At 51.8% G+C, this 22,155-nt stretch overlaps 3 protein-coding genes across 11 annotated transcripts; 1 reads left to right on the plus strand and 2 right to left on the minus strand.

Annotated features, from left to right (window-relative positions):
* The first annotated feature begins 1,876 nt into the window (after nucleotides 1-1,876).
* Nucleotides 1,877-3,508, plus strand: CUTA (cutA divalent cation tolerance homolog). 5 transcript variants are annotated; one of them, XM_019660842.1, is made up of 7 exons: nucleotides 1,882-1,976; nucleotides 2,065-2,111; nucleotides 2,381-2,595; nucleotides 2,768-2,827; nucleotides 2,934-2,979; nucleotides 3,104-3,153; nucleotides 3,282-3,508. In XM_019660842.1, exons 2-7 carry the CDS (start codon nucleotides 2,070-2,072, stop codon nucleotides 3,406-3,408), a joined length of 540 nt encoding a protein of 179 aa, XP_019516387.1. In that variant the 5' UTR covers nucleotides 1,882-1,976; nucleotides 2,065-2,069; the 3' UTR covers nucleotides 3,409-3,508. The 5 variants fall into 5 exon arrangements, with proteins under 5 accessions (XP_019516390.1, XP_019516387.1, XP_019516388.1 ...); XM_019660843.1 differs by having other exon boundaries at nucleotides 1,906-1,976; nucleotides 2,065-2,229; XM_019660844.1 differs by having other exon boundaries at nucleotides 1,906-1,976; nucleotides 2,065-2,178.
* A 101-nt stretch (nucleotides 3,509-3,609) lies between these two features.
* PHF1 (PHD finger protein 1) lies at nucleotides 3,610-8,831 on the minus strand. Of its 4 annotated transcripts, none has more exons than XM_019660823.1 (15): nucleotides 8,583-8,831; nucleotides 7,656-7,831; nucleotides 7,485-7,566; nucleotides 7,280-7,375; nucleotides 6,747-6,847; nucleotides 6,501-6,649; nucleotides 6,227-6,322; nucleotides 5,947-6,015; nucleotides 5,687-5,810; nucleotides 5,510-5,577; nucleotides 5,244-5,348; nucleotides 4,937-5,123; nucleotides 4,754-4,848; nucleotides 4,401-4,478; nucleotides 3,610-4,243 (listed from the first exon to the last, which is right to left on the minus strand). In XM_019660823.1, the coding sequence occupies exons 2-15, from the start codon at nucleotides 7,812-7,814 to the stop codon at nucleotides 3,955-3,957; spliced, it is 1,698 nt and encodes a 565-aa protein (XP_019516368.1). In that variant the 5' UTR covers nucleotides 7,815-7,831; nucleotides 8,583-8,831; the 3' UTR covers nucleotides 3,610-3,954. The 4 variants fall into 4 exon arrangements, with proteins under 4 accessions (XP_019516368.1, XP_019516367.1, XP_019516370.1 ...); XM_019660822.1 differs by having other exon boundaries at nucleotides 4,401-4,481; XM_019660825.1 differs by lacking the exon at nucleotides 4,937-5,123 and having other exon boundaries at nucleotides 4,078-4,243.
* Nucleotides 8,832-9,877: 1,046 nt separating this feature from the next.
* On the minus strand, nucleotides 9,878-21,657 carry KIFC1 (kinesin family member C1). Of its 2 annotated transcripts, none has more exons than XM_019660838.1 (11): nucleotides 21,218-21,657; nucleotides 17,295-17,432; nucleotides 17,051-17,150; nucleotides 16,473-16,526; nucleotides 16,308-16,358; nucleotides 15,708-16,108; nucleotides 14,332-15,111; nucleotides 13,393-13,683; nucleotides 13,230-13,303; nucleotides 13,028-13,103; nucleotides 9,878-9,955 (listed from the first exon to the last, which is right to left on the minus strand). In XM_019660838.1, exons 1-11 carry the CDS (start codon nucleotides 21,227-21,229, stop codon nucleotides 9,911-9,913), a joined length of 2,022 nt encoding a protein of 673 aa, XP_019516383.1. In that variant the 5' UTR covers nucleotides 21,230-21,657; the 3' UTR covers nucleotides 9,878-9,910. The 2 variants fall into 2 exon arrangements, with proteins under 2 accessions (XP_019516383.1, XP_019516384.1); XM_019660839.1 differs by having other exon boundaries at nucleotides 15,708-16,105; nucleotides 21,218-21,318.
* Nucleotides 21,658-22,155: the final 498 nt, after the last annotated feature.

Here is a 22,155-nt window from a genome sequence, read left to right on the forward strand (position 1 = left end):
CCCCACCCCTACTCAGTGAGAACCAGAGAGATAGAGACCCCTGACTCAAAACCACCAGAGAGAGAGAAGTTCTAAAAGATGCAGACCCTAGACCCACAGAGAAAGATATTTTGCTGCCTCCCCCCCACCCCAGGGGTGGGGTGGGGGGGTTAATCTGAGGCACAAATCCAAAATCTAAAGAAAAAATAGACCTCAATCTCAGGGTGGAAAAAAAGAACCCAGACCCCCCTGAGAGGAGTCAAAGGTTCAAAATCTGAGCTTCCAGTCTCAAAAAGGTTTTCCATAACCACAGAAATCTTAGACTCTAGACTCAGAGGGTGATTTCAGGGACCAAGACCTGAGGCCTAGCCTCAGAGAAAAAGATGAGATCCAGGTTCAGAAAGAACCCAGACCTAGAATTAGAGAACTCAGAGATATGAGACCCCAGATTTAGATCTCAGAGAAAGGAACCTGCCCACTCAGGGTCTGATAACTCAGAGACAGAAAACTCCAGACCTTGGAGGGGGGGGAGGGGGGGGGGGGGGAAGGCGGAGAAAGGGAAGGGGAAAAAAAGAGAGAAAAAACACTCAGCTAGTACAGAGATGGAGAACTCAGCGACCCCAAACTCATAAAGAAGAGTTCGAAAGACCTTGGAGAGTGATCACAGACCCAGAAACAGAAACCCCCAAAACAAAAAACCAAAAGGAACCCCAGTCCTGAGAAAGATCCCAATGCAAACACTGAAAGATCCTACAGAGATTTCTCTCAGAGACTAACTTAAAACCAAAGACAGAGCTCTCAGGAAGACCCCAATCCCAGAGAGGTAGGTATGACAGAATTCTGACATCAGCCTGGGAAATGTCCATTCACACCCACCTAGCTGAACAGAGACCCCCGACCTTGGAAAGAGGGGGAATACTGCGTAGGGGGAGTGGCAAGAGCCTTTTCCTCTGCTGCTTCTTCCTACCGCTCTCTCCTCTCTCTGGCCACTCTCTCCATTTTTGGGTCACAGGATGTGCTTGGGCCCCAGGGAGGTTATATAGGACAGGTCCTGGCTCTAGGGGGATGGGTTAAGGGAAGGGAACCCAAGGCTGACAGGTAGACCAGTCCTGTAGAGTGAAATAGAAAGGGGATAAGGGACGAAAGGATCATCACTACTTCCTGGTGTCCTCTCCATATCCCCAACCTGCAGCCCTCATCTCTCCCTTTCCCCGATTCACCAGTCTGTCTCCAGCTTTGGGTTTCAGTTAAGAAAGCCGAGACGCCCTCAGCCCCATTTTCATCGTCCTCTATGCCTTCTACAGGGTCTCACTCTGTCCTTTTAAAATGCATCTTTCCTCACCAAGCCATTGTCTTGCCATGCTCAGGCCTGCCTAATCACGCCCCCCTACCTAGGGACAGCTGGCTTCTCAGATCATCACTATTCATTCCCAAACCCAGGCATGTCAGTCCTAACCAAAAGGGCAGGGGGCGCTCTCTTCACTCCCGAGGTTCAATTTTCTCAGACCCTCCCACTCCTCCATGCCTCGGGAACAGTGTAGGAGCTATTACTAGGCACTCTCTGGTGTTTAAGGATGATTCCTCACTCCACAACCTGACGCATCGAGTCGGCGGGGTCTCCAGCCCCACTTTCCTAGCGCCAGGTCTCTCATCATGTGGCCTGCAGAGCTGGCCTGCGATTGGCTTCTTCGCGTCACTCATTGAGATACCGCTGCCCAAGGGGACCGGCCCCCTCACGTGACAGTGGAACGTCGCAGCGGCTACCCTCAGCTTGCAATTGGCGGTTTCCGGTTTACACGGAAACGGGCGTGCCCTGTCTGTATACCGCTGAATATCTAGCTGTCGATTGGTCAGCTCCCGCTTCGCTCCTCCCTCACCAGGAGGCGGGGCAAATCGGGCTACGTGAGGGCCGGATTGGCTGGCTCTGGAGACTGGGTGGTCCAGCGTCTACTGTCACGTGGTGTGCACTGTTTTCTTAACACGTTGCTGCCACCCAGGTAAGAAGAGGCCCTTCTTCCTGGGTTTGGGGTCCTTTCTCGGCGTTACGTGTAGCCTTTGATATTCGACCCTCCTCTACTTACATAGGCTGCATGAGTGGGGTGCGGGCTACTGCAATCCTGCTCGGCGGAGGGGTGAGTGACCGGCCCCGCCCCTTCCGGTCTTCGAAGCCTCGACCACCACCCGCACCCAAAATCTGAGGTTGGCCCCCGAGGAAGGAGTGAAAACAGAGCCTTTGCCTTGATTTTTCAGGTTTATCTCCCAGCTTCAGGGACCTTTTCCTTCGGGGTGCAGAAAAAGGAGGGCAGAGCCTGAGTGTCTCTGCAAGCGAAGGGTTCCCGGGGTGGGTGCAATTTCCTGAGATATTTTGTGGGGAGACACCGAATTCACGTCCTGTTACCAGGCCGTTCTGATCCTGTCGCTTCTTTGGATGCCGGCGCTGCTGCCTCTGGCCTCCCGCCTTCAGTTGCTACCCCGATCCCTGATGTCCATGGCTTCAGGAAGCCCCCCGTTCCGGCCCTCGCCGGCCTCAGGCTCTGACTCTGACTATGTACCAGGCTCGGTCTCTGCAGCCTTTGTCACCTGCCCCAACGAGAAGGTCGCCAAGGAGATCGCCAGGTGGGGACCCCAGGGTGGAGAGAGCATGATCAGGAAGGGAGACTTGCGGGTGGGGAAGAAGAGTGCCTTCCCGCGTCCTTCCCGCCCCAACTTTGGAAACCTGCCTCTGAGCTGGCAGTGCAGAAATCCGGGTCATGGGGTTCTCTGAATAGGGTTGTCTCTTCACCTTCAGGGCTGTGGTGGAAAAGCGCCTGGCAGCCTGTGTCAACCTCATCCCTCAGATTACATCCATGTGAGTCATAAGAGTTGGGGGGTTAAACTAACTCTAGGGGCTGACTGGCAGTCTTTTTCCTTGGGGAAAATCTTTGCTCCCTCAACACTCTCCTTGACTTTTTCAGCTATGAGTGGAAAGGAAAGATTGAGGAGGACAGTGAGGTGCTGATGGTGAGAAACATTTCCCCCACCCCACAAAACCTCAATTCCCTGACCCCTTTGACCCCATCCCTCATTTGAGATCCTGAAGTCAACCCCATCCCTTGATGCAGCCATATTTTTTTTCATCCCTTAGATGATTAAAACCCAGAGTTCCTTGGTTCCATCTTTGACAGATTTTGTTCGGTGAGAACTTTGAAATGGGTGGGGTAAGGATGTGTAGTGTGGGGTGGGACTTGCTGAGCAGTTTAAGGGGGTGGGTTCCCTGTGGGTAAATCTTTGAGTGACACCTCCCCCCCCATCTTTTTTCACAGCTCTGTGCACCCTTATGAAGTGGCTGAGGTGATTGCATTGCCTGTGGAGCAGGGAAACTCCCCATACCTGCACTGGGTGCGCCAGGTTACAGAGTCAGTTTCTGACTCCAGCACAGTCCTAACATGATGAGCCCTGTTCCTGCCACGTTCCCTCATAGATAGACTTCAATGCCCTCTGACTTCCAGGTGATGACTGGGCCGCTAATAAATGGTATCTTTGGTCTTTCTGGGTTTTGCTTTTTCTTGTCATGTATGTGAATTTGGGTGGGAAGATCAGAAGTGCTTCTAGTGCCTTTGTTCTCATCTTTCAGAATGACTCAAGAGTTGCTAGATTTGTTTATCTTTATTTCAGTCATACAGAGTCCGGGATCCTTATCATCCCTCCCCTCCTCAGTCTCCATCCCCAGGGGTTAAATAATTTTTAAAAATATCTTAAAAGCTGTAACAAAATAACATCAAAGGAAATGGGAAGAGGGATGGAGGGGTCAGGCATCATGAAGGGAGAAGAGAAGAGAGAGCCTCTTCCCCCCATCCCCCAACCTGGATTCCACCTGGGCAGTGGGGAGAACTACCCCCTGCCTCCCCAGGTACATCCCAGCTGTAGGTGAGGTCAGAGGTCAGGGTATGAAAGTGCCGGTGTATGTGAATGGGGAGGTGGGCAGAGGCAGGCTGTTCAGAAGATGCCCCCACTTCCCCACTCAACCAGGTACTGCACAGAACCATCAGGCCGAACTCTCCGAGCAAGGACCCGAACAGGGTCTCCTCGGGACAGGTAGCCAACCCCACCTCGGACTCCTCCCCCAGTCCCAGGAGACAAAGTACGGCACAGGGAAGAAGAGGGTGCTGAGCGTCTAGGAAGACCTGGGGAGGGGGCTGTGACCGAGGAAGATGAGGCAGTCATTGAGTGGGGGGCACTTTTAGGGATGTCTGTGGGGAAACCAATGTGAAGTTCCAGGGGTGACCTAGGGAGAAAAGGCAGTTGTGAGTCCAGACACAATAAGGACTGACCAGAAATGGAGGCCACATGTGGATCAGAGGAATGAAGAAATGGTTGGAGACTGAGGACCTTTAAGAACAGAGGCGAAGATGGGTATCACAGGTAAAGAGGTAGAATCTCACCTGTCTGGGGGTTCACTGTCCCCAGAGGTCCCTGCGGTGCTGGCAGAGGGGTGGAAGGAAGCAAACATCCGGATGGGACTGCTGGGGTTGGGGAGGGGGAGAGTCAGGACCTGAAGCAGGGGAACAGGATGCTCTCCCCCTGAGAAGGACAGAGCTCAAACATTACCCCCAAAAAGCCCCCATCCCCAGGACACTGGGGACCAGACATTGGTTCTAGAAGTCTCTCTAGGACAGGAAGTGGGTAGCCAAAGGGAGGAGGGAAAAGAATTCTGGGTGAGAAAATCCAGAGGGGGTACAATTGGAGGAGAGCTTCTAAGGGAACATATCTGGTTGGAGGGTGGAGGAGCACTGACCTGGGCAGGCAGCGGGCATCTGTGGGCCGGAAGTTGTAGCCGCTGCTGCCCTGGTAACTCTGGTTAGGGCTGGGGGGTGGCGGAGACACTGAGGCCTAGAAGAAGGAGCAAGGGACTGAGAGAGAATCCTTGATTCCTTCCCATACCACCATTTGCCCCACGGGGTTCTCCCTGTCCCTGTACCTGCAGTGCCCTCTGCAGACGAGCCCGCTCCCTCTGCTCCTGGGGCTCTGGCTGATTGCGCACTGCTGAGGATGGCCCCAGCTCCTCCATCTTCCCCTTCTGCCTCCTCAGGGGCTCTGGCTCCGACCTCCGGCGCTTCCCCAGGGGACGTGAGACCCCTCCCCCAGGGCCCTGCCCTGAAGGGAAGCTGTAAGAGGCCTCCTTATCCCCCCAGCCCCCTCCCGGACACCCCAAAGACCTCCCCATCTCCATACATATACCCCGATTAATACCCTGAGAATTTCCCCATCCCCCCTGGACCAGTGACCTGGTGGGGGCTCCATCTCCAGTAGGGGGCTCCACAGGAGGAGGGATCCGAGCGTGGAGACCAAACAAGCATTTCCTCTTCTTAATCTCCCTCCCTGAAATGAAACTGGGGTGAGGAGAGAAATGATACAGGGTCAGTGCTGCCATTACTCTTCTGCCATTACTCAGCCCTGTCCAGGGATGATCTTCCAGGAAAGTTGCAGTGCCTCCCCTCCCAGGCTTCCATATCTACATCTCTATTTCTTTCTGAGCCTCCCTTCAACTTACCGGTCCTTGTGGCTGTTGAGTGCAGACAGGAGCTTGGAAGAACGTTCTCCTTTGGGGGTGTCTGAGAGCTGGGGGAAGGGAGGGAAAACGGGATCAAGGAAGCAGTGATCCCTCCCTCTCCCTTTTCTTCACATCTCCCTGTTCCACCCTAACACCCAAACCTTCACTCTCCCTTACCTCCCCAAGGAGCAAACTGTCCCAATTCTCAGAGGTGAAGGGGAGGATCTCACGGTCAAAATCAAAGTATTTTTTCTTACAGCAAACGCTGAGGTGATAGAGGACAAGATGGGCCACATCCACCCTGGAGAAACACAGTTGTCAAGGTTGTGGAAGCATTACAAAAGCCAGGGGAGTCCCGAGTGAGAGGCTGGGGCAGGTAGGGTGAAAAACAGCGTGCTGAGAGAGGAGTTCCACAGGCCATGCCCAATCCAACTCACCAGCGAAGTTGTAGCCTCCTGACCTTCTCAGGGCCTCCCCGACACACACAGCATTCAAACTCATAGAACCTGGATGTGAGCAAGAGGGAGAGAACACACCTTAGACAGGAAAACTAGACCATGCTGTGGAAGACTCACAAGCAACGATAAGGTGAACTGGTGAGAAACACTCCAGAGGTTGGGAAGAGAATGGATCTGAGTCAGGCGGGTGTGGGGGAACTGAGAGGGCGGAGAGAGCAAGAGAGCACCCCCTGGGCTCCTGCAGAGCGTGTGGTCTCACCTGTCCCCATAGAGGAGAGGCTTGCTCAGACACTGGGTACAGGCCTCATGGAACCACTGCAAGCAGCTCTGGCACTGCAGCATTTTCAGGTTCCACCTGAGGGGGACACAGGACTGGTGACCTCCAGACACTCCCTCCTTAACTCCCCCAACCCTGCTCACCACCTACTCCCACCCCCTTAAGCACTCCCCTCAGGGTTTTCTCCTTCATTCCCTGGGGATACCCCCACCACACCATGTCACTCATTCCTTAACCCCGCCCCCCCATTACTCACTCCCCAGGACCACCACAGTAACAGTAGCTCTGCTGACGGTTGCTCAGATGTCCAGCATCCCAGTCCAGCCCCTTCAGTCCATATGGCAGAGATAGCTTCATGCCCAACATCGCCCTGGCATAGGGGCCCTTCTTCAGTGCACCCCCCCTCTGCAGATAGAACAGGCGGGCTGCCTCAGAGCGGTGGGGAGAGGAAAGGCTTGGGAGAGGCTGTGGGTGGGCGGCTCCCACAAGAAGGTGCTTTTACCTTGGTGGCAATGGCAAAGATGCACTGGCGGCAGACCCAGGATGTGCCCTCTCCTTCTCCTGGGGCTGGGGCCCTTGGAACGTGGCAGTCCTGGTGATAAGCTGAATAATGATATTATTGATGGTAGAGTATTTATTTCATTGCAAACCTGTGTGTGCCAGGTATTGGGATAGGAAATCTTATCTCATTTAATCCTTGACCATGGTCCTGCTGTGGGGAGGGTATTACCCTTATTTTACAGGTGAGAGAACTGAAGCTCCTCAAGGTTTAGGGACTTGCCCAAGGTCATTTGGTTTGAAAAGGGAGTATTTGAACCACCCGCTGCCTGCAAAGCTCACATATCCCCATTCCATGGCTACCCCTTCCTGTGTTGGAAGGCAGTGAGACTACAGGGTCGAGGAGACTGGCCAGAGCAGTGGCTTGGGGACTCAGGCCAGGGCAGGTGGCATAAGGATCAGTGCTAGTGGGAAGGGTCAGAGGCAGCCTGGAAGGCCCAGGGCAAGCTGGACCATTCAGGTGTCCTGCCCTCTCACCGTGGCGACACTTCTCGCAGCTGACCAACCGGTTCCCAGGGACCACAGTCTCAGAGCGACAGACACAGCAGAGGAATTCCTCCCCTGGGAGGGCAGCTATGAGAGAACACAGTGTTAGGGGGCCTATCCTTAGGCCCCCTTCTGTCCCCTAAGCCAGGTTTCTGTCTTCCATGGGAAGCTCACTCCCAGGCCTCTAGGGTCTCACCAGGGCTAATGTCTTTCCATAGAACCAGAAACTGGGAATCATCCTCAAACTGGACCAGACACACTTCCCGAGCACTGTCCACCTGTAATGGGTGAGCATAGATGAAATGGGAATCAAAATTAGATAAGGGGAAGGGGGGAGAGGTGACAGGTCAGAAGTCAAAGGTCTTACCTTCTTGATGGTCCCCAAGTATAGCAGCCCATCTGTCCATCTGGCCAGCACATCTTGACCCTCCCAAAGTCGAGGCCTGGGGCCTGAGGTGGGAGTGGGGGAAGTTGGGTCCCAAAGTGGGGGGGCACCAGAGCGGCTCAGCCGGGGGGGCTGTGCCATTGCATCCTGGGGGGGGCCTAGCCAGAAGTGGGATGGGAGAAGAAGGTTATCAAAGCTGAGAATCCTTCCTTATTTTCTTTGCCTATTTTTCTGTCAAGGACTCAAGCAGCTGCACCCTCAGTCTCCAAATCCCTGAGACACCTGGATAGGAAACCAATCAGCACCCCTCCCAAGCTTCTTGACTCCAGCTTTCCCAACTCTGGTAACTGGCTCTCCTCTCCCTAACGCCCCCACCCCCACCCCACCCCCAACCTAGTTCTCTAGTTTCCCAGCTTCCAGCCCTCCCCTGGGATATTATATCCTGGCCTTGCGATTTTAGCAGAAACAATGGTTGCAGAAGCAAAGGTTACCACTCAGTTTCTACTGTCACCTTCTGCTGTTTAGAGGTATCATAATTGGGGTGCTCTGTTACCCAGAGATGTATTTTGGGAGCTTTTCTAGTGATGTTTTCCAGAGTAGAAACAGCTGCTTCCCTGGGCCCGCGTGTCTCATTCAGAACAATCATCCTGGTGCCAGCTTATGTCAGGTCGCCCTCAAATTCGGGGCTCCCTGCCCTCGGGTTAGATAACTTCCCTGAGTGCCCCGGGAGGGGGGCGTGTCCCAGTCCCGGTCTCTATTCCCCATGACCGCGAGTCCAACAGGGGACTTAAGTCGGCCCAGCCGGACCCGATGCCAAGACGACGAGGCTCTCCCGCCGGCGCCCTGCGCGCCGACCCCCGGCTCCCTGCCCGCCCCCCCCTCCACGAGCGCCTCCCGCCGCCTCCTTACCAGTGACAGCTGGGGCCGCCGGGAGCTGGGCAGAGGCAGACGTGGGAGACCGAGGCAACCCTCCGCGCGGGGAGGGCACGTCTGGGCGTCGGGGGGCGTGCAGGCAGAGGCCAGGGGGTCCCCAGGCCCAGCCCCTCCGTCCCGGCGGCTCTGGGGCGTATGACGCAGCAGCCAAAGCAGCGGCAGCGGCAGGAGGAGGCGGCGGGGGGAAGTAGGGGAGGGGAGGGGAGGGACAAACTGGCTCGGGGGGACGGGCACTACCTCACCCCACCTCCCTCACCTCCAACAGGCCTGGAGGGCGCCGAGCAAGCGGCGGCCTCTCCTCAGGTGGGGCGAGAGGACAGTCAGACCCGGCGGGAAAGGGAATCCCCGAAGCCCCTTCCTCGGAAGGGAGACCCGCCTAGAGGGCAGGAGGGAATCCCCCGCCTCCCGGCAGCCCGCCCTCCGGATTGGCCCCAGCCCCATGCCACATCCGTTAACTGCCCCCCCAACCTCCATGGTCACTCCAAGTCCCGCCCCCGGCCCCAGTTCACGACCCCGCCCTCCATTCACCCTTCTCTTTGCCCCCTCCGCGCCCACCTCCCTCTAGTGCCCCGCCCTCCTCTCCCGCCTTTGCCCCGGCCCCACCCTCTGTGGCAAGTTGGCCCCCCGAGCTTCTGCGCACGCGTGACCCCTCCCACGCGCGGCACCTGGGAGGGCCGAGCCCCTCCTTTCTGGGGCGGCGGCCGTTGGCGGTTGGCGCGAGAGATTCGGCGGGCGTGAGCCCCGCCCCACACTCCCAGGGCAGGGGCGCGGACCAAGGAGGGCTAGTACCGAGGCGGTGACGCCGCCGAGAGCCAGCCAATGGGCAGCGGGCAGGGCCAGGCCTGGTCGTTCGAACGGGAAGGCCGGGAAAGGGCGGGAGGAGAGACCCAGCAGTTAACGGGAGGGTGTGTCAGCCCCGTCCTTGGGCTCAGGTGGCCACCTTTCCGGGGCTAGGGTGGCAAAGGGAAAACAGAACTAGTGGTTGTGGATAGCTAGTGGGCATACCTCCTAGGTGTGGACGACGCGGGAATGTATGGGAGTTGAAGGCCACCCAGGCTACTGCTTGTCAGAGAGAAAAGCAAAAGCGCAGGCTTTTGCACTACAGAACAAATTACTGGGCAGAATGGACAGATCCACAGCCCCATATTTACAGATGTGAAAAATATCTCCTTTCTTGGGCAACTGCTAATAAAACCTTTATTTGAAAAAAAACAAAACTTTATTTTATAGGCCCAGGTAACACAGTCCACCCCCCCCAACCCCAAGCATCCATCAGCCCCACCCCCCACGATCTGGATCTGTCTTCATTTCCTGTTGGCCTGGGCAGTACCAATAACACACTGGTTCACCTGCAGGCAGAGGGTTAGACAGGATAAAGTTTTCAGAGTAACTAACAGGCTGGGTTTCCCAAGATCCCCTCCCAGTCCCCAATATTAGGGCTATCCTCAGAGAATACTGAAATAAGGGCTCTTCAGGCAGGGTCAGGCTGGTCTCAGTTATGGTTAGTTTTCCTATGCCCACTAGGCACACTAGTCTGGAAGAGGTGAAAAGGCCTGAGAAGGAATGGGAGCCCCACCATACAGGAGCAGAGAGAGGAGCTTTCATGTCTAGCAGTAGCATGGTTTAGAGAACCCAAAGCCTTCCCATCACTCATGCTTAATAAACTAGATAGAATACCAACACTCATTTAGAAACCAAAGCTCCCTGGAAAATGAATGATTCCTAGTCTAGGGCAAGAAATGTACAAGATGAACCTGGGGACCTGTCTAAAGGACACAGGAGTCAACTTGAAAGAGCTCCCACTGGACAAAGATGAATTAATTTGAGCATCAGAAAGAATGACAACTGACAAGGACATAGTTCAAATACATAAACATCTATAAAATTATAACCCCTTGATAAAAACTCACTGGTTACCTTTGGAAGTTGCCAGAGTATCAATTTATAATACTCAAAATTGATAAAGAATTTTGCATTTATCCTGACTTTCTTATATGGACTGAATTTTAGAGTAATCAAATAGATGGCAAGAGGAAGAAGTACTTTATAGAAGAAACTGGGCCAAAAAATGTAGAACTGAGAAAATTAGAAAATCACCATTTTTAAATAAAGTAAAAGAATAAAAGAAAAATATAGAAAAAACCCCCAAAAATTAAAAAAAAAATCATTTTAACACTCCTTAATGAAAAACGGACCTAGGTATGATCCTTGTTTGATAAAATCACTAGGTAAAAAAATCAATAGGTAGTTTTTTAATGGATAGATCAGGCTGACAACACCCAAATCCAATGATCAATTTTTATATCATTAAAAGTAGAACTACTAGATATTCGGTGCCTCCTGCTACGATGCAACAGAACGTGTACCATCCCATCTAAGTTTTCTTGCTAAGAAATTTAAACCTGACTCAGATCTAATCAAGCCTCTAAATCTAACTACAAGACAATAAAAATTATGGAGGAAAGAGGAAGCAAGCAGCCCAAATTCAAGATGATTATTTATAGGACAAACGACCCAATTTGTTAAATAAATGCCATAAAAGATGGCGGGATTATTACAGATTAAAAGAAATTTAAGAGATCATGTCAACCAAATGATATGGGCAGCCCTTGCTTCGATCCTGATCAGAACAAACCTAATGTATAAAATACATTTCTGAGACAATCAGGTGAAATTTAATATAAATTGGGTATTAGAGGATATTAAAGAGTTCAAGTTGTTGGGTGTTAATGATGTTGACATAACTTTAATTGAACTTGCAAGATAGCAAGGTAAATCCTGATTAAAGCAGAAGACCAGGTCAGGGTGCTAAGGTGGTTGACTATGTCCATGGCAGCAACATAGACTGAAGCCTGAGTGCAGTAGAAGGGCACACCTGATCAGGGACCTTGAATAAAGCAAGAACCCATCATAGGGCTATAGTCTCAGGGAAGAAAATTACCCTTCAGAGGCAGACTGTAAAGAAACTTTCTGACTCATCTCTAGAGGAGGGAATCTAAGTCTCCTAGAGAGTTCATAGCCATGGCCATGGCTGACCCTCGTGGGGTTTGGAGCCTGAATTCACACTATTTGGAATGGTCTGAAAAACCACTAAGTCTCCTTTGATCCAGCAATCCCATTTCAAAGAATCCTTCCCTAGATAGTTAGATGTAACTAAACAAATAGAAAATGACATATGTACCAGGTTAGTCAACATGGCCTTGGTTTATAACAGTAAAAGGGTGGAAACAATTCAAGTGCCTAGTAGAGGGAGCTGGTGATAAACGTCAATGAATCCACACAGTGGAGTCCTAGGCAGATATAAAAATAATGGGATGATTTATATGTGCCTGTGGGGAGTAACCTTGAGGTTGTTTTCTTAAGCAAAACGAAGTGTAGAATAGCATACATATAAAAGAGAGAGGGATAGAGATGTCTTTCACTCAAAGGTAAGGAGGAGAATAAGCATATGCATATTACTTGTATTTGCAAAAGCAAACATTAGAAGACTAAAATGATAAATGATAAAAATGACAGGTGGGGAGGATGGGGTGGACAGGGGTAGTATATAGCTTTGTATGTAGTTTTGACCTTTTAACCACCTATTTTTATTTTATTTTATTTATTTTTTATTTTTTTATTTTTATTTTTTAGCTGAGCCATCCTGCTACCTGATGGCAGCTCAGCGGCTGCTCAGCTCGGGCTGGACTCGAACCGCTGTTGCTCAGAGCTCAAACTCTTGAGCGAGCTCTTAACCAACTGAGCCACTCGGCCGGCCCTTAACCACCTATTTTTAAAAACTTAATTAAAAAATCCCTAAAAGCCAATAGTTGAAAAATGGATGTAGGGCTGGCCGAGTGGCGCGTTGGTTAAGAGCTGGCTTGGGACCCCAGAGGGCCCCGGTTCAGATCCCACATATGAGGGCCAGTGACATTGCCCTCTACAGCTAAGATGCTGAACAACAGCTCAACCTGGAGCTGGGCTGCCGGGAGTCGCCGGTGACAGCATAGGCTGCAGCCATTGCTGCAGTGGGTTGCCATGGGCTACTGTGTGTAGCCAGCAGCCAGCGTGAGCGGCCAAGCAGCCGCAGTGAGCGGCTGTCCAGAAGCCGGCGACTGATCTGCCTCGCCCGGGAAGAGCGCAATGATGGTGCCAACTTGGGCCAGTGAAGCAACGTCCTCCACAACTAGACTGAAGAACAAAAGGACAGCAACTTGTCTGTTCCCCTACCCCATTCCCCAGCGCTGTTCCCATCCCCCAATAAAAAAATCTTTATTAAAAAAAAAGAAAAATGGGTATAGGTGGGAAGTGCCCCAGATGCCTGGCCAATATAAATCCTTTCTGGATGAATATGCCCTTGGCCTAAGAACAGATGGGTTTTGGACAGAGAAGCCCTGCCACCCAGGGGTCCTGACAGGGCCCGGACTTGGTGGTAACCGCACCTTGGAGGCAAAGCGTAGGGAGTTGAGGGACTCGGAGACGTTCTCTTCTAGGGGAGAAATGTTCACAAACATAAGCCTGTGGAGAGAGGAAAGGGGGCCAAACCCCAGCATTAGTGGCTGGGTGGAGCCTGGACAAGGTCTCTGCCGTTTCCCCTTTCCCATGTGTCACCTCCACATTACAGTTCCAACCCCTTCCACTCACATCTTAGCGCTGCCGCCCAGAGAGTTCTGCAGCAAGTAGGTGAGCTTACTGTTCCGGTACGGCACATGGGACTCCTAGACAATTGAGGGGGACAGGTGATTAGGTTAGGACAGGGTTCAGCATGATCAACCCCAGGCCCCACCGAACCCAACCTCATTCCCACCTTGTTGCTCAAGGCCATGATGACCAGCCCCAGGGTGGACAGGCTGCTATTAATGGCCTGTGTTTCTCGAAGGCGTTCCCGTTCCTCACGGCCAAGGGCTAAGCCGGGGTCTAGACGCTCGCTCCCGGCCAGGTCCACTAGATTGAGGGGGGCCCCACACTGTAGGCCTTGTCCAGTGTGTTCCCCAGAGATCTGCAGCTGGAACACACTGTGGCTGCGTGATGAGCGCTCGTTCTGGGCTGTGCGGGCTACAGCCCGGTTCTGGCGGGCCAGATGGAGCAGAGCCTCCACCTGGGGATGGGGGAGAGCAAGGGGCAAAGGCAGGCAGAAGTCAGTACACAGCGGTGTCAGGTATGGTAATGAACAAGGGTCAGCACTGCCTTCTTGGAGCTTGCTTTCTAGGTGGTGAGGAGACAAAAAGTAAAATATACAACATATCTGAGAGTACTAAGGAGTAAAATTTAAAAAATGAGGAGTGTGTGAGGGTAAGGTGAGGGCTGCAAGTTTAGGCAGGATGGCCAGATCTTAAGACAATGAGGCAGCAAACATGGCAGGAGACGAACATCCAGGCAGGAGACCGCAAGGGCAATGGCCCTAAAATGAGAGCGACCAGTGGGCTGAGGAACAGCTGGGGGGCCAGTGTGGCTCGAGTGTAGTGAGCAAGGAGAACAGCAGGAAATGAGACCCGAGATCACCGGGCAGGGAGCCAGTGACACGCCTGCTCCCGCAGCTGCCTCTTCTCCCCACTGCCTGGTTCTATTAAGGCAGAAGGACCTTACACACCACCAGCCAAAACTAAATGTGGCAACCAGTTCTTATAACTCACCCACCTTTCCTTCATCCTTCCACTTTCTCCCGCGCCCTTCTCCATTCAACTCCCTCTCTGTCCCCCTACCTACTCCTCCCCGTTTTCCAGTTCCAGTGCCCATCAGTGCTTACCTCTTTCTCACAGGAAACAGGAACATATCGGGCATTGGTCACAATAAGTTCCTCGCTTCCTGGCCCTGCCCGACGTATCTCACATTCACCCCCCTGGCCCTTCCGGGTCCCAGTGGCCAGCAGGTCTCGGACAGTCTCATTGTAGATCTCTACGTAGCTTGCCACAAAGCTGTAGGTCCAGCCCTGGCTGCTCAGCTCCCCGGCCACGGAGAACAGGTGCCGCAGGGCCCGAGGGATCAGCCCCTCCACCTGGGGGTCTCCCCCAGGCCCACCTTCCATTGTGAAGGTCTTGCCGCTCCCTGTCTGACCGTAGGCAAAGATGCATACTGGGTAGCCATCCAAGGCTGACTGGACAAGCATGGCAATCTCCTCAAACACTTCATCCTGTCTACTCCCTGGTGGGAACACCCGGTCAAAGGAGAAGTCATGGCGGGTGGGGGCAGCTGGCATCCCACTCAGGGTCCCACGCCGCTCATCAGACCGGAAGAGGCTGAGGTGGGTTGGAGGATCAGAGGGCCCACCAGGGCCAGGGGGAAACAGGAGGAAGCCAGGGGCTGGGCTGGGCTCCCCTGGAAGGACAGGGCGGACCCGGCAGAACACACGGATGTTGCCTTTGAGCTCCTGTAATTGGTTGTGTAGTCGCCGGCGTTCCATCTCTAGCCCATGGAGACGTTCTCCCCGCTCAGCCAGTAAGGCCGCCTGGGCTGCAGCCTCCTGGCGCAGAGATGCCACCTCCGCTTGGCTGTCTGACAGAGCTGCTTCTGATGCCTGCAGCCTCCTCTGCCCAGAACAGAACAGACAGAGAGGGCAAGATACAACCAAGAATAAGAACAAGTCATGATGGGGCTGGGGCTGGGGCGGGGGGTGGAGGTAGGGTATCCCTGCCTCAAAGGATTTAACAGTCTGGCAAAGAAAGAAACAAGAAAACAGGAATCCCAGTATTAGAATAGGGAGAGCTATGGGCATATCCAAGAGGCTCACAAGGAAGATATCTAGGCTGACACCCAAAAGTCTAGGAGTGAACCAAGGGAAGGATGAAGTACAGAAAGAACATTCCACAAAGAGGGAAGAAAGCGCATATGCAAAATGCCCTGAGGCGAGAACTGAATCATTTGAGAGAGACTGCAAGTAATTCAATCTAATTGTTGGTGCTCACCAATTTTCGAATGGATATAAGAGGGAGATAGAGGAGTAGGGGAGATAGATCTGGGGGAGCTACAAAAACAGAGTCAAGGATGAGGAGAAGTGGGGCAGAAAGGAAGACAGAGTCAGGAGTGGGCAGGGGTGAAAGGTAGAGGGCAGAAGTGGTCAAGGATTGATTCTAAGCCCAAACCTGAAAGGGAGGGTCAGTGTTTGGTGAGAAGCTGGCCCCTTACCTCCTGCTCCTCCAGCCGGATGACCAGTCCCCTCCGTTCTTCCTGAAGTTCCAACTGTTCTTTCTGGAGCCCTTGCACCAAGCCCTCCTGTGTTCCCAGCCACTCTTCCAGCTCCAGGACACGGGCGCTCAGGTTCCCCAGCTCCTGCTGGCCCTGCTCGGCCTGGGCCCGTACCCTCGCCAGCTCCCCTTCTAGTGTCCTGCGCTCTGCCCCCAGGGCCGTGGCCTGCTGCTGGGCCTCCCGAAGCTGATCCCGTAGCTGTTGGTTCTCCTGGTCCAAAGTCTGAGTCCTCTCACGGCAGCATTTCAGTTCTGTGTTTAGGTCGCATAACTGACCCTTTAAGTCCCAGGCTGGACGTTTGCTGGGTTTCTTCCCTCCCGGCTTGGGAGGAGCAGCTGCTGCTAAGATGGGCACAGAAAAGACAAAAGTCAAGAAGTCTTGGTTCGCTGTCTCTCCTCCCTCCCAGCCCTTAGGGCCTCCACACCTTATGCTCCATCTCCTCTTCCAGGCAGGGAAGAGACCAAATGTATTCTTCTGGGGACTCACCACCTCCTCTTCCCTAACCCAGCCTCTCACCCAGAGGTTGTGTTTGTCACCTACTGCCAGGCTTCTTGGCAGGAACGGCAGGGCCTGGCTTCTGATTCTTCAACACTAGTGAATGGAGAGTTGACATAAGGAATTATAGCACCAGTGTCCTACCTCTATCATTCTTCCTTTACACATACTGCAAATCCCTTCTCAGCCCCAGCTCTTAAGGGCTAATACCTGGGGCAACAGCTGTGGAACATCGGGGTGCTATCTTCTTGGGAACTTTCGGAGCTGTTGGGAGATGGGAGAGAGGAGAAAGTAGGGTGACCACTCTCAGGGTGGCATGTCCTCTGGCTGGGCCAGGGGCAGAGGAGTTGCTTTTTCTGAGGATAAGAAATAAGATTACTTCCCTTGTCCCCTAAGTCTGGCCACCTCCTAAAGATGTCCTCCCTAGGACCAGAAAGTACTGAACATGCCAAGAAACAAGTTGGACCAAGATAAGCAAAAAGAGCAAGGGAGCAGAGCCATGTGTAAAGCGTGCTACATCTGTGTAAAAACAGTGTTGGGGAACATGTCTGTATTTGCTTGAATACCCATTAAATATCCCTGGAAGGACACACAGTTGCTCCTGGGCAGGGGAACTGGGTGGTCAGGGACAGAGGTAGGAGGGAGACTTTTCAAAAGTGTAACAACCTTTGTGCCTTTGAAATTTTGAAACAAGCGAAATGTATTACCTATTCAAAATAAGCTAAAATTGAAAGAAAAGAAAAAAGTGAGTTGAAGAGCACTGGTCTCTGTCCACCCCTAGAGCCCACCTGCGGTCTGGCCTTGTGCCTGCGGCACTGTGGTGAGGGCCGGTGCTCTGGGGTAGGATGTGGCAAATTTGCTCGCTGTGCCCAGGCCTCGTGTCCTTTTCTAGGGAAAGACAAGAATGGGGTCCATAGTTACCCCCCCTGATTGGTTTATTCTCTCTCTTTCCTCTCTCTCTCTCTCTCTCTCAAGCACGCACGCACGCACGCACGCACATACGTACATATACAGCTTTCAAACCCAGCTCACCTTCTCAGGCTCCAAGGCATCCTCCATCTGGTCAGGCCCCCTTTTAAACCTGCTTCCTGGGAGAGGCAGCCGGGAAGGGGCCTTGACCAGGGGTCTCTTCAATTCTATGTTCCCCTTCACTTCCAACAAGGGGGACCTCTGCTGGGAAAAGAGAGAAGCTTAAGACAACACCCTGGAGTCTAAATGTCCAAAGAACTCCCCTTTTTGACCATCCAGACTAATTGTTAATATCACCACCAATCATTAACTGAGTACCTCTTGTGCCACAGATTAAGTGCCAGCCAAAAAACTCAGAGAGAAATGAGACACAATGCAAAAGTGGGGGCAATCTCTAAGGGAGAAGCTGGATGGATGACGGACTTCAGCTAACTCTAAACGACCCTACTTAAGCAAGCAGAGAGAAATGGATGCTTCTTTTAAAAGGCAAAAACTCAAAACACGCACATGGTATGGCAGTGAAATCAACAGGCCTTTTTAGCTAGAGCTGAGAATAATAAGGGAGAGAGTGGAAAATAGATAAGGCTGAAGGCTGGATTGGAGGAGCAAGTAATATTTATCAGGAACTGTTTTAAATGCTTTATCTGTATCAACTTAATCCTCACTGAAGCCCAGAGGAGGTGCTATTGTTAGCCTCATTTTGCAGAGAAGGAAAGAAATGTACTGAGAGAGAAAATAGCTTGTCTAAGGTTCTCAGCCAGTAAAAGGCAGAACCAGGGTTAGAATCTAGACAGTGTTCTTCAGGCCATGTTTTTAGCCAGACCACACTGCCTTGTAGGACTTCGATGCCAAGCTAAGGAGTTTAGGCTTTAGCCCTGCGTACATGGAGAGCCAGACACAGTTTCTAATTAGGCATGTGAAAAATATGCAGAAGAACCTATTATAAAGAATAAGAACGAGCTCTAATAGGCTGAGTTGCCTGGGGAAGACTAGGAAGAAGCATGACCAGTTTGGAGACCACTGAAGTAGAGGTGTAAGGTGGGGGCAGTAGGAAAAAGACAGCCTCTCCTCTAAGCTGCCCAATTCAGTGCCTGGGGATTATGCCCACCCCATGATTACCAACCATTCTGGTTTGGCCAGAACTGAGGGGCTTCTTAGAACACAGGAATTTCAGTGCTAAAACCAGGTCATTCCTATGCAAACCAGGACAATCAGTCATCCTACCTCTATCCCACCATCAGGAAAACATCATGTATAGATCAACTTCTGATTTTCACTATAGGTAACTTAATTCCAAGGTCAGTCTCTCTCTGCCCTTCAATTTACTTCATTCATTCAATGTTTACTAAGTATCTGTTATGTGCCAGGAAAAGATCTGGGTTCTGGAGTAACACGCATGGTCTGTGCCCTCAAGATTTTCATGAGATGGTAAGGAAGAGAAGCACTGAAAGAGATGATTAAAACTTCACCTAGGGCCGGCCGAGTGGCGCGATGGTTAAGAACTCGCTTGGGATGCCAGAGGGCCCCGGTTCGGATCCCACATATGAGGGCCAGTGACACTGCCCTCCACAGCTAAGATGCTGAACAACAGCTCAACCTGAAGCTGGGCTGCCATGAGTCGCCGGCGACGGCGTGGGCTGCAGTCCCTGTGGCAGTGGGTTGCCATGGGCTACCGTGTGTGGCCAGCAGCCAGCGTGAGCGGCCAGCAGCCGCAGTGAGCGGCCGTCCAGAAGCCGGCGACTGATCTGCCTCGCCAGAGAAGAGCGCAATGATGGTGCCAGCTTGGGCCAGTGAAGCAACATCCTCCACAACTGGATTGAAGAACAAAACGACAGCAACTTGTCTGTTCCCCTTTCCCCAATTCCCCAACACTGTTCCCATCCCCCCAATAAAATAAAAAAAAACAAAAAAAAAAAACTTCACCTAGTGCTATAAAAGGATCCCAGAAGAGGGGTGGGCATCTAGTTTACATGGGGGGAGTGTCAGAGAGCGCTTCTAAGAAGTATTTTTAGGTCAAGCCTTGAGGATGAGAAAGAGATGGCTTGATGGGGTTTGGGCCAAGAGTATTCCAGATAAAAAGCAAGGAAGAGTACATTCAAGGAATGACAAATTGTTCTGTTCAGCTCTACACAGGGAATTGCATAGAAAATGGGAAGATGAGAACAGGGGTAGAAAGGAAAAGATCGTGGCAGTCGGTATGCCATGATAAAAGAGTCTGGGGTTTACTGAAGGCAAGAGGGGCCCTGATGGTTTTTGGTCAGGAGAATAATATGACTAGATTTATACTGAAAAAGTGAACTAAGAGCAATGTGAAGAATGAATAGAAGTAGAAGATGAGGAGTATATCACAGGCAGAGAGATTGCATCATTCCTTCATTCAACAAGGATTTGTTTGCACTAATATTTGTTGAAAGAATGCTGCTCTGTACCCACATTGTACTAGATCCTGGAGAGTAATGAATGTAAAGTCCCTGCCTTCCCAGGGCTTACTTTCTAAGGCAGCCTTTCCAAACTGGAGTACCACAAGAAAACTAAGCTCTACAGAAAGTGATCTATTTTCTCAATTCTCCCGAGGATATATATAGCTCTTAATATTCTAGGTGCCTAAAAGAGAAGTTAATTCATTCAATACAAAGGATGCCATTGGGCATTAGAGCTTAATTCTCAAGGGGCTCAGTTGAGAGGGGCTGTTCTAAGAGTTTAAAGACTAAGTAGAAATCCATCTGATAGAAAGCCAAGGAGGGGCTAGATTACATGAAATCAAGCACTGTACTCCCACCCTTATCCATGGTGGATACCTCCCAATACCCCAAGTGGATGCCTGAAACCCTATATGTAATGTTTTTTCCTATACATGCATACCTATGATAAAGTTTAATTTAGAGAGTAACAACCATAACTAATAAAATAGAACAACTTTAACAATTGTTCTGTTTTGTTCACAACTACATATATAACCAGAGTGCCTAGTACAATGTCTGCTACGTGGTAGGACTCAATACATTTTTTTTTTTAATTTTAAAGATCTTACTGGCTTTATTTAATGATTCATGAATTTGGGAGAATCCAATCTATCAGCTAGAAAGGAGCCTCACTACATTTTTAACGGAATGAAATCAGGTGTCCATCAATGGGTGAATACTTAAACTGTGATATATACAAACCATTGGTTTCAATACAAATAAAAGGGGGGGGGAGGAGAGGAAGAGGTGGCATTTTTTCCCTGCCACCTGAAGAAATGTGCACCAAAAATGCTTATTTTAATTTAGTTTAATTAAATATAGTATGAAAACCAAATTTTTCTTTAACTATCCCAAGGTCAAACACTGAGGTTTTTTTTTAATAATCCATGCCCTTCAATCTTGCTACACTACCATAGTGAATCTACCTCCCTGAAATTTGTGTGGGTTCAGAAAAATGTGTTTAAAGGTTTGTTTATTCAGGGAAATTCCAAAGAGTACAGTATTTATTTTTCTCCCAGCTACAGATAAAGTTAGACACAATTCCCAACTTTGCACAATAAGCACAGTCACTTAACCTATGAAAACTGCCATTCATCCAACCCCTCTTATACCTTCTTCTCTACTCCTACCTAAGGCAACCTCTCGATGTGTGTGCGTCAGATCCCACCTGCTCACTTACTCAAGAACAGCACTTCAGCAATCCTTTCTCCTCTACACCATCAACTTTTCACTCTCTACTAGGTCATTCCAATCAGTATACAACACATGTTATTTCTTCCAACCGTAGAGTTTCCTGAGCCTTTTTCTTTGTTGCTCTCTGCAGCAAAACTCCTCAAAAGTGTTGCCTATAGAGTATCCACGGTGTCCAATTTCTCACCTGAACCCATCCCAATCAGGCTTTCACTGACAGACCCTCGCCCTACAGGCAGGCTGGATCAAGGCCGGCCGAGACCCAGGGTCTTGTCAGCATCGAAGGCGGCCGGTCGTCTCCCGGGCAGGAAACCCGCGCTGGTCCCTACTCACCTGCGGCTCCATGTCCAGCTCCGTGCCACACGTTCCGGGGGGGTGCAATGGAAGAGGACAGGGGGCCGGGGCTCCCGGGACCGGCGTTCTCTCGCCTGCTCGCGAAGCAGAAGACGCGCACTCCGGGCTCCGGCAGCCACCAACTCTGCACCACACCCGCCACTTTTGAATTCCAACGGCTGCCACCCCACTCACCTCGCTCCGCACGCAGGGACCAATGGTCGCCGTCGCCACAACCGAGAGCCAATCACAGAGCCCTCCGCCTCCCGAGGCCACACCCCGCCGGGCCAGCGCCTTCTCCTTCCAGCTCCGCGGACGCCCGGGAGGCAAGCCGGTTAGTCACACTTCCGGCCCACTTTTCCTCTTACCCACCCCTCCTCTAGTAGTAGTCGGCTGGGCTTCCGCACGGCTCTGGCCGCCGCACGCTACGTCAGAAGATGGCCTGAACACGCCACTCGAACGTAACTGCTTGGGAGGAGGGGGGGGGGCGGTGAAAAGGAAACACGCGTGCGCAAACTGGGAGGGGTTGGACGAGCGCCCCCTAGCTACTGCAGTAGGGAGCGCATTCGTTATTCCCGAGTAGATCACCGCTCGTTTGCGGAGTCTCCCCGCGGAGTCGAACTGGCAGGGGAAGTGGAAGCTGACGCCCTCACGCGGATGAGAGAGTGGCCGCGTCTGTCCATTCCCCTGTCATTTTAGCATTGCTCACCAAATTTAGGGACGTTGGAGGCAGCTTTGCGCTACATGGAAGCCTGACTGTGGGGATTTGAGGCTCAGGAGAAGACGCTTTTTCTCTGCAGCCTGCTCCTTACCGTACCTCCTGTGTACCAGGGCGTCGTTACTGGTGCTGGAGAACTGGTTTAGGACCTTCGGAGCCTTGAACCCAAGGCCACTTTGCTGCTTCCATTTATGGAGTATTTCATGTTTTTCAGATTACC

This window comes from Hipposideros armiger, unplaced genomic scaffold (genome assembly GCF_001890085.2).
Source record: "Hipposideros armiger isolate ML-2016 unplaced genomic scaffold, ASM189008v1 scaffold_331, whole genome shotgun sequence".
NCBI classification, from domain to species: Eukaryota; Metazoa; Chordata; class Mammalia; order Chiroptera; family Hipposideridae; genus Hipposideros; species Hipposideros armiger.

Excerpts from the sequence above, each read along its gene's own strand:
- PHF1 (XM_019660822.1), bottom strand. The coding sequence starts at position 7,814 with ATGGCACAGCCCCCCCGGCTGAGCCGCTCTGGTGCCCCCCCACTTTGG. Across the intron at positions 4,849-4,936 it reads GTCTGCAGAGGGCACTGCAG|GCCTCAGTGTCTCCGCCACC; the intron begins GTACAGGGACAG and ends TCCTTCTTCTAG. Across the intron at positions 4,244-4,400 it reads GACAGTGAACCCCCAGACAG|GTCACCCCTGGAACTTCACA; the intron begins GTGAGATTCTAC and ends TTTTCTCCCTAG.
- CUTA (XM_019660842.1), top strand. The coding sequence starts at position 2,070 with ATGAGTGGGGTGCGGGCTACTGCAATCCTGCTCGGCGGAGGG. Across the intron at positions 2,112-2,380 it reads CAATCCTGCTCGGCGGAGGG|GCCGTTCTGATCCTGTCGCT; the intron begins GTGAGTGACCGG and ends TCCTGTTACCAG. Across the intron at positions 2,828-2,933 it reads ATCCCTCAGATTACATCCAT|CTATGAGTGGAAAGGAAAGA; the intron begins GTGAGTCATAAG and ends TGACTTTTTCAG.
- KIFC1 (XM_019660838.1), bottom strand. Across the intron at positions 16,359-16,472 it reads TTCCACAGCTGTTGCCCCAG|TGTTGAAGAATCAGAAGCCA; the intron begins GTATTAGCCCTT and ends TCCATTCACTAG. Across the intron at positions 16,109-16,307 it reads TCCTGCCAAGAAGCCTGGCA|CAGCAGCTGCTCCTCCCAAG; the intron begins GTAGGTGACAAA and ends TGCCCATCTTAG.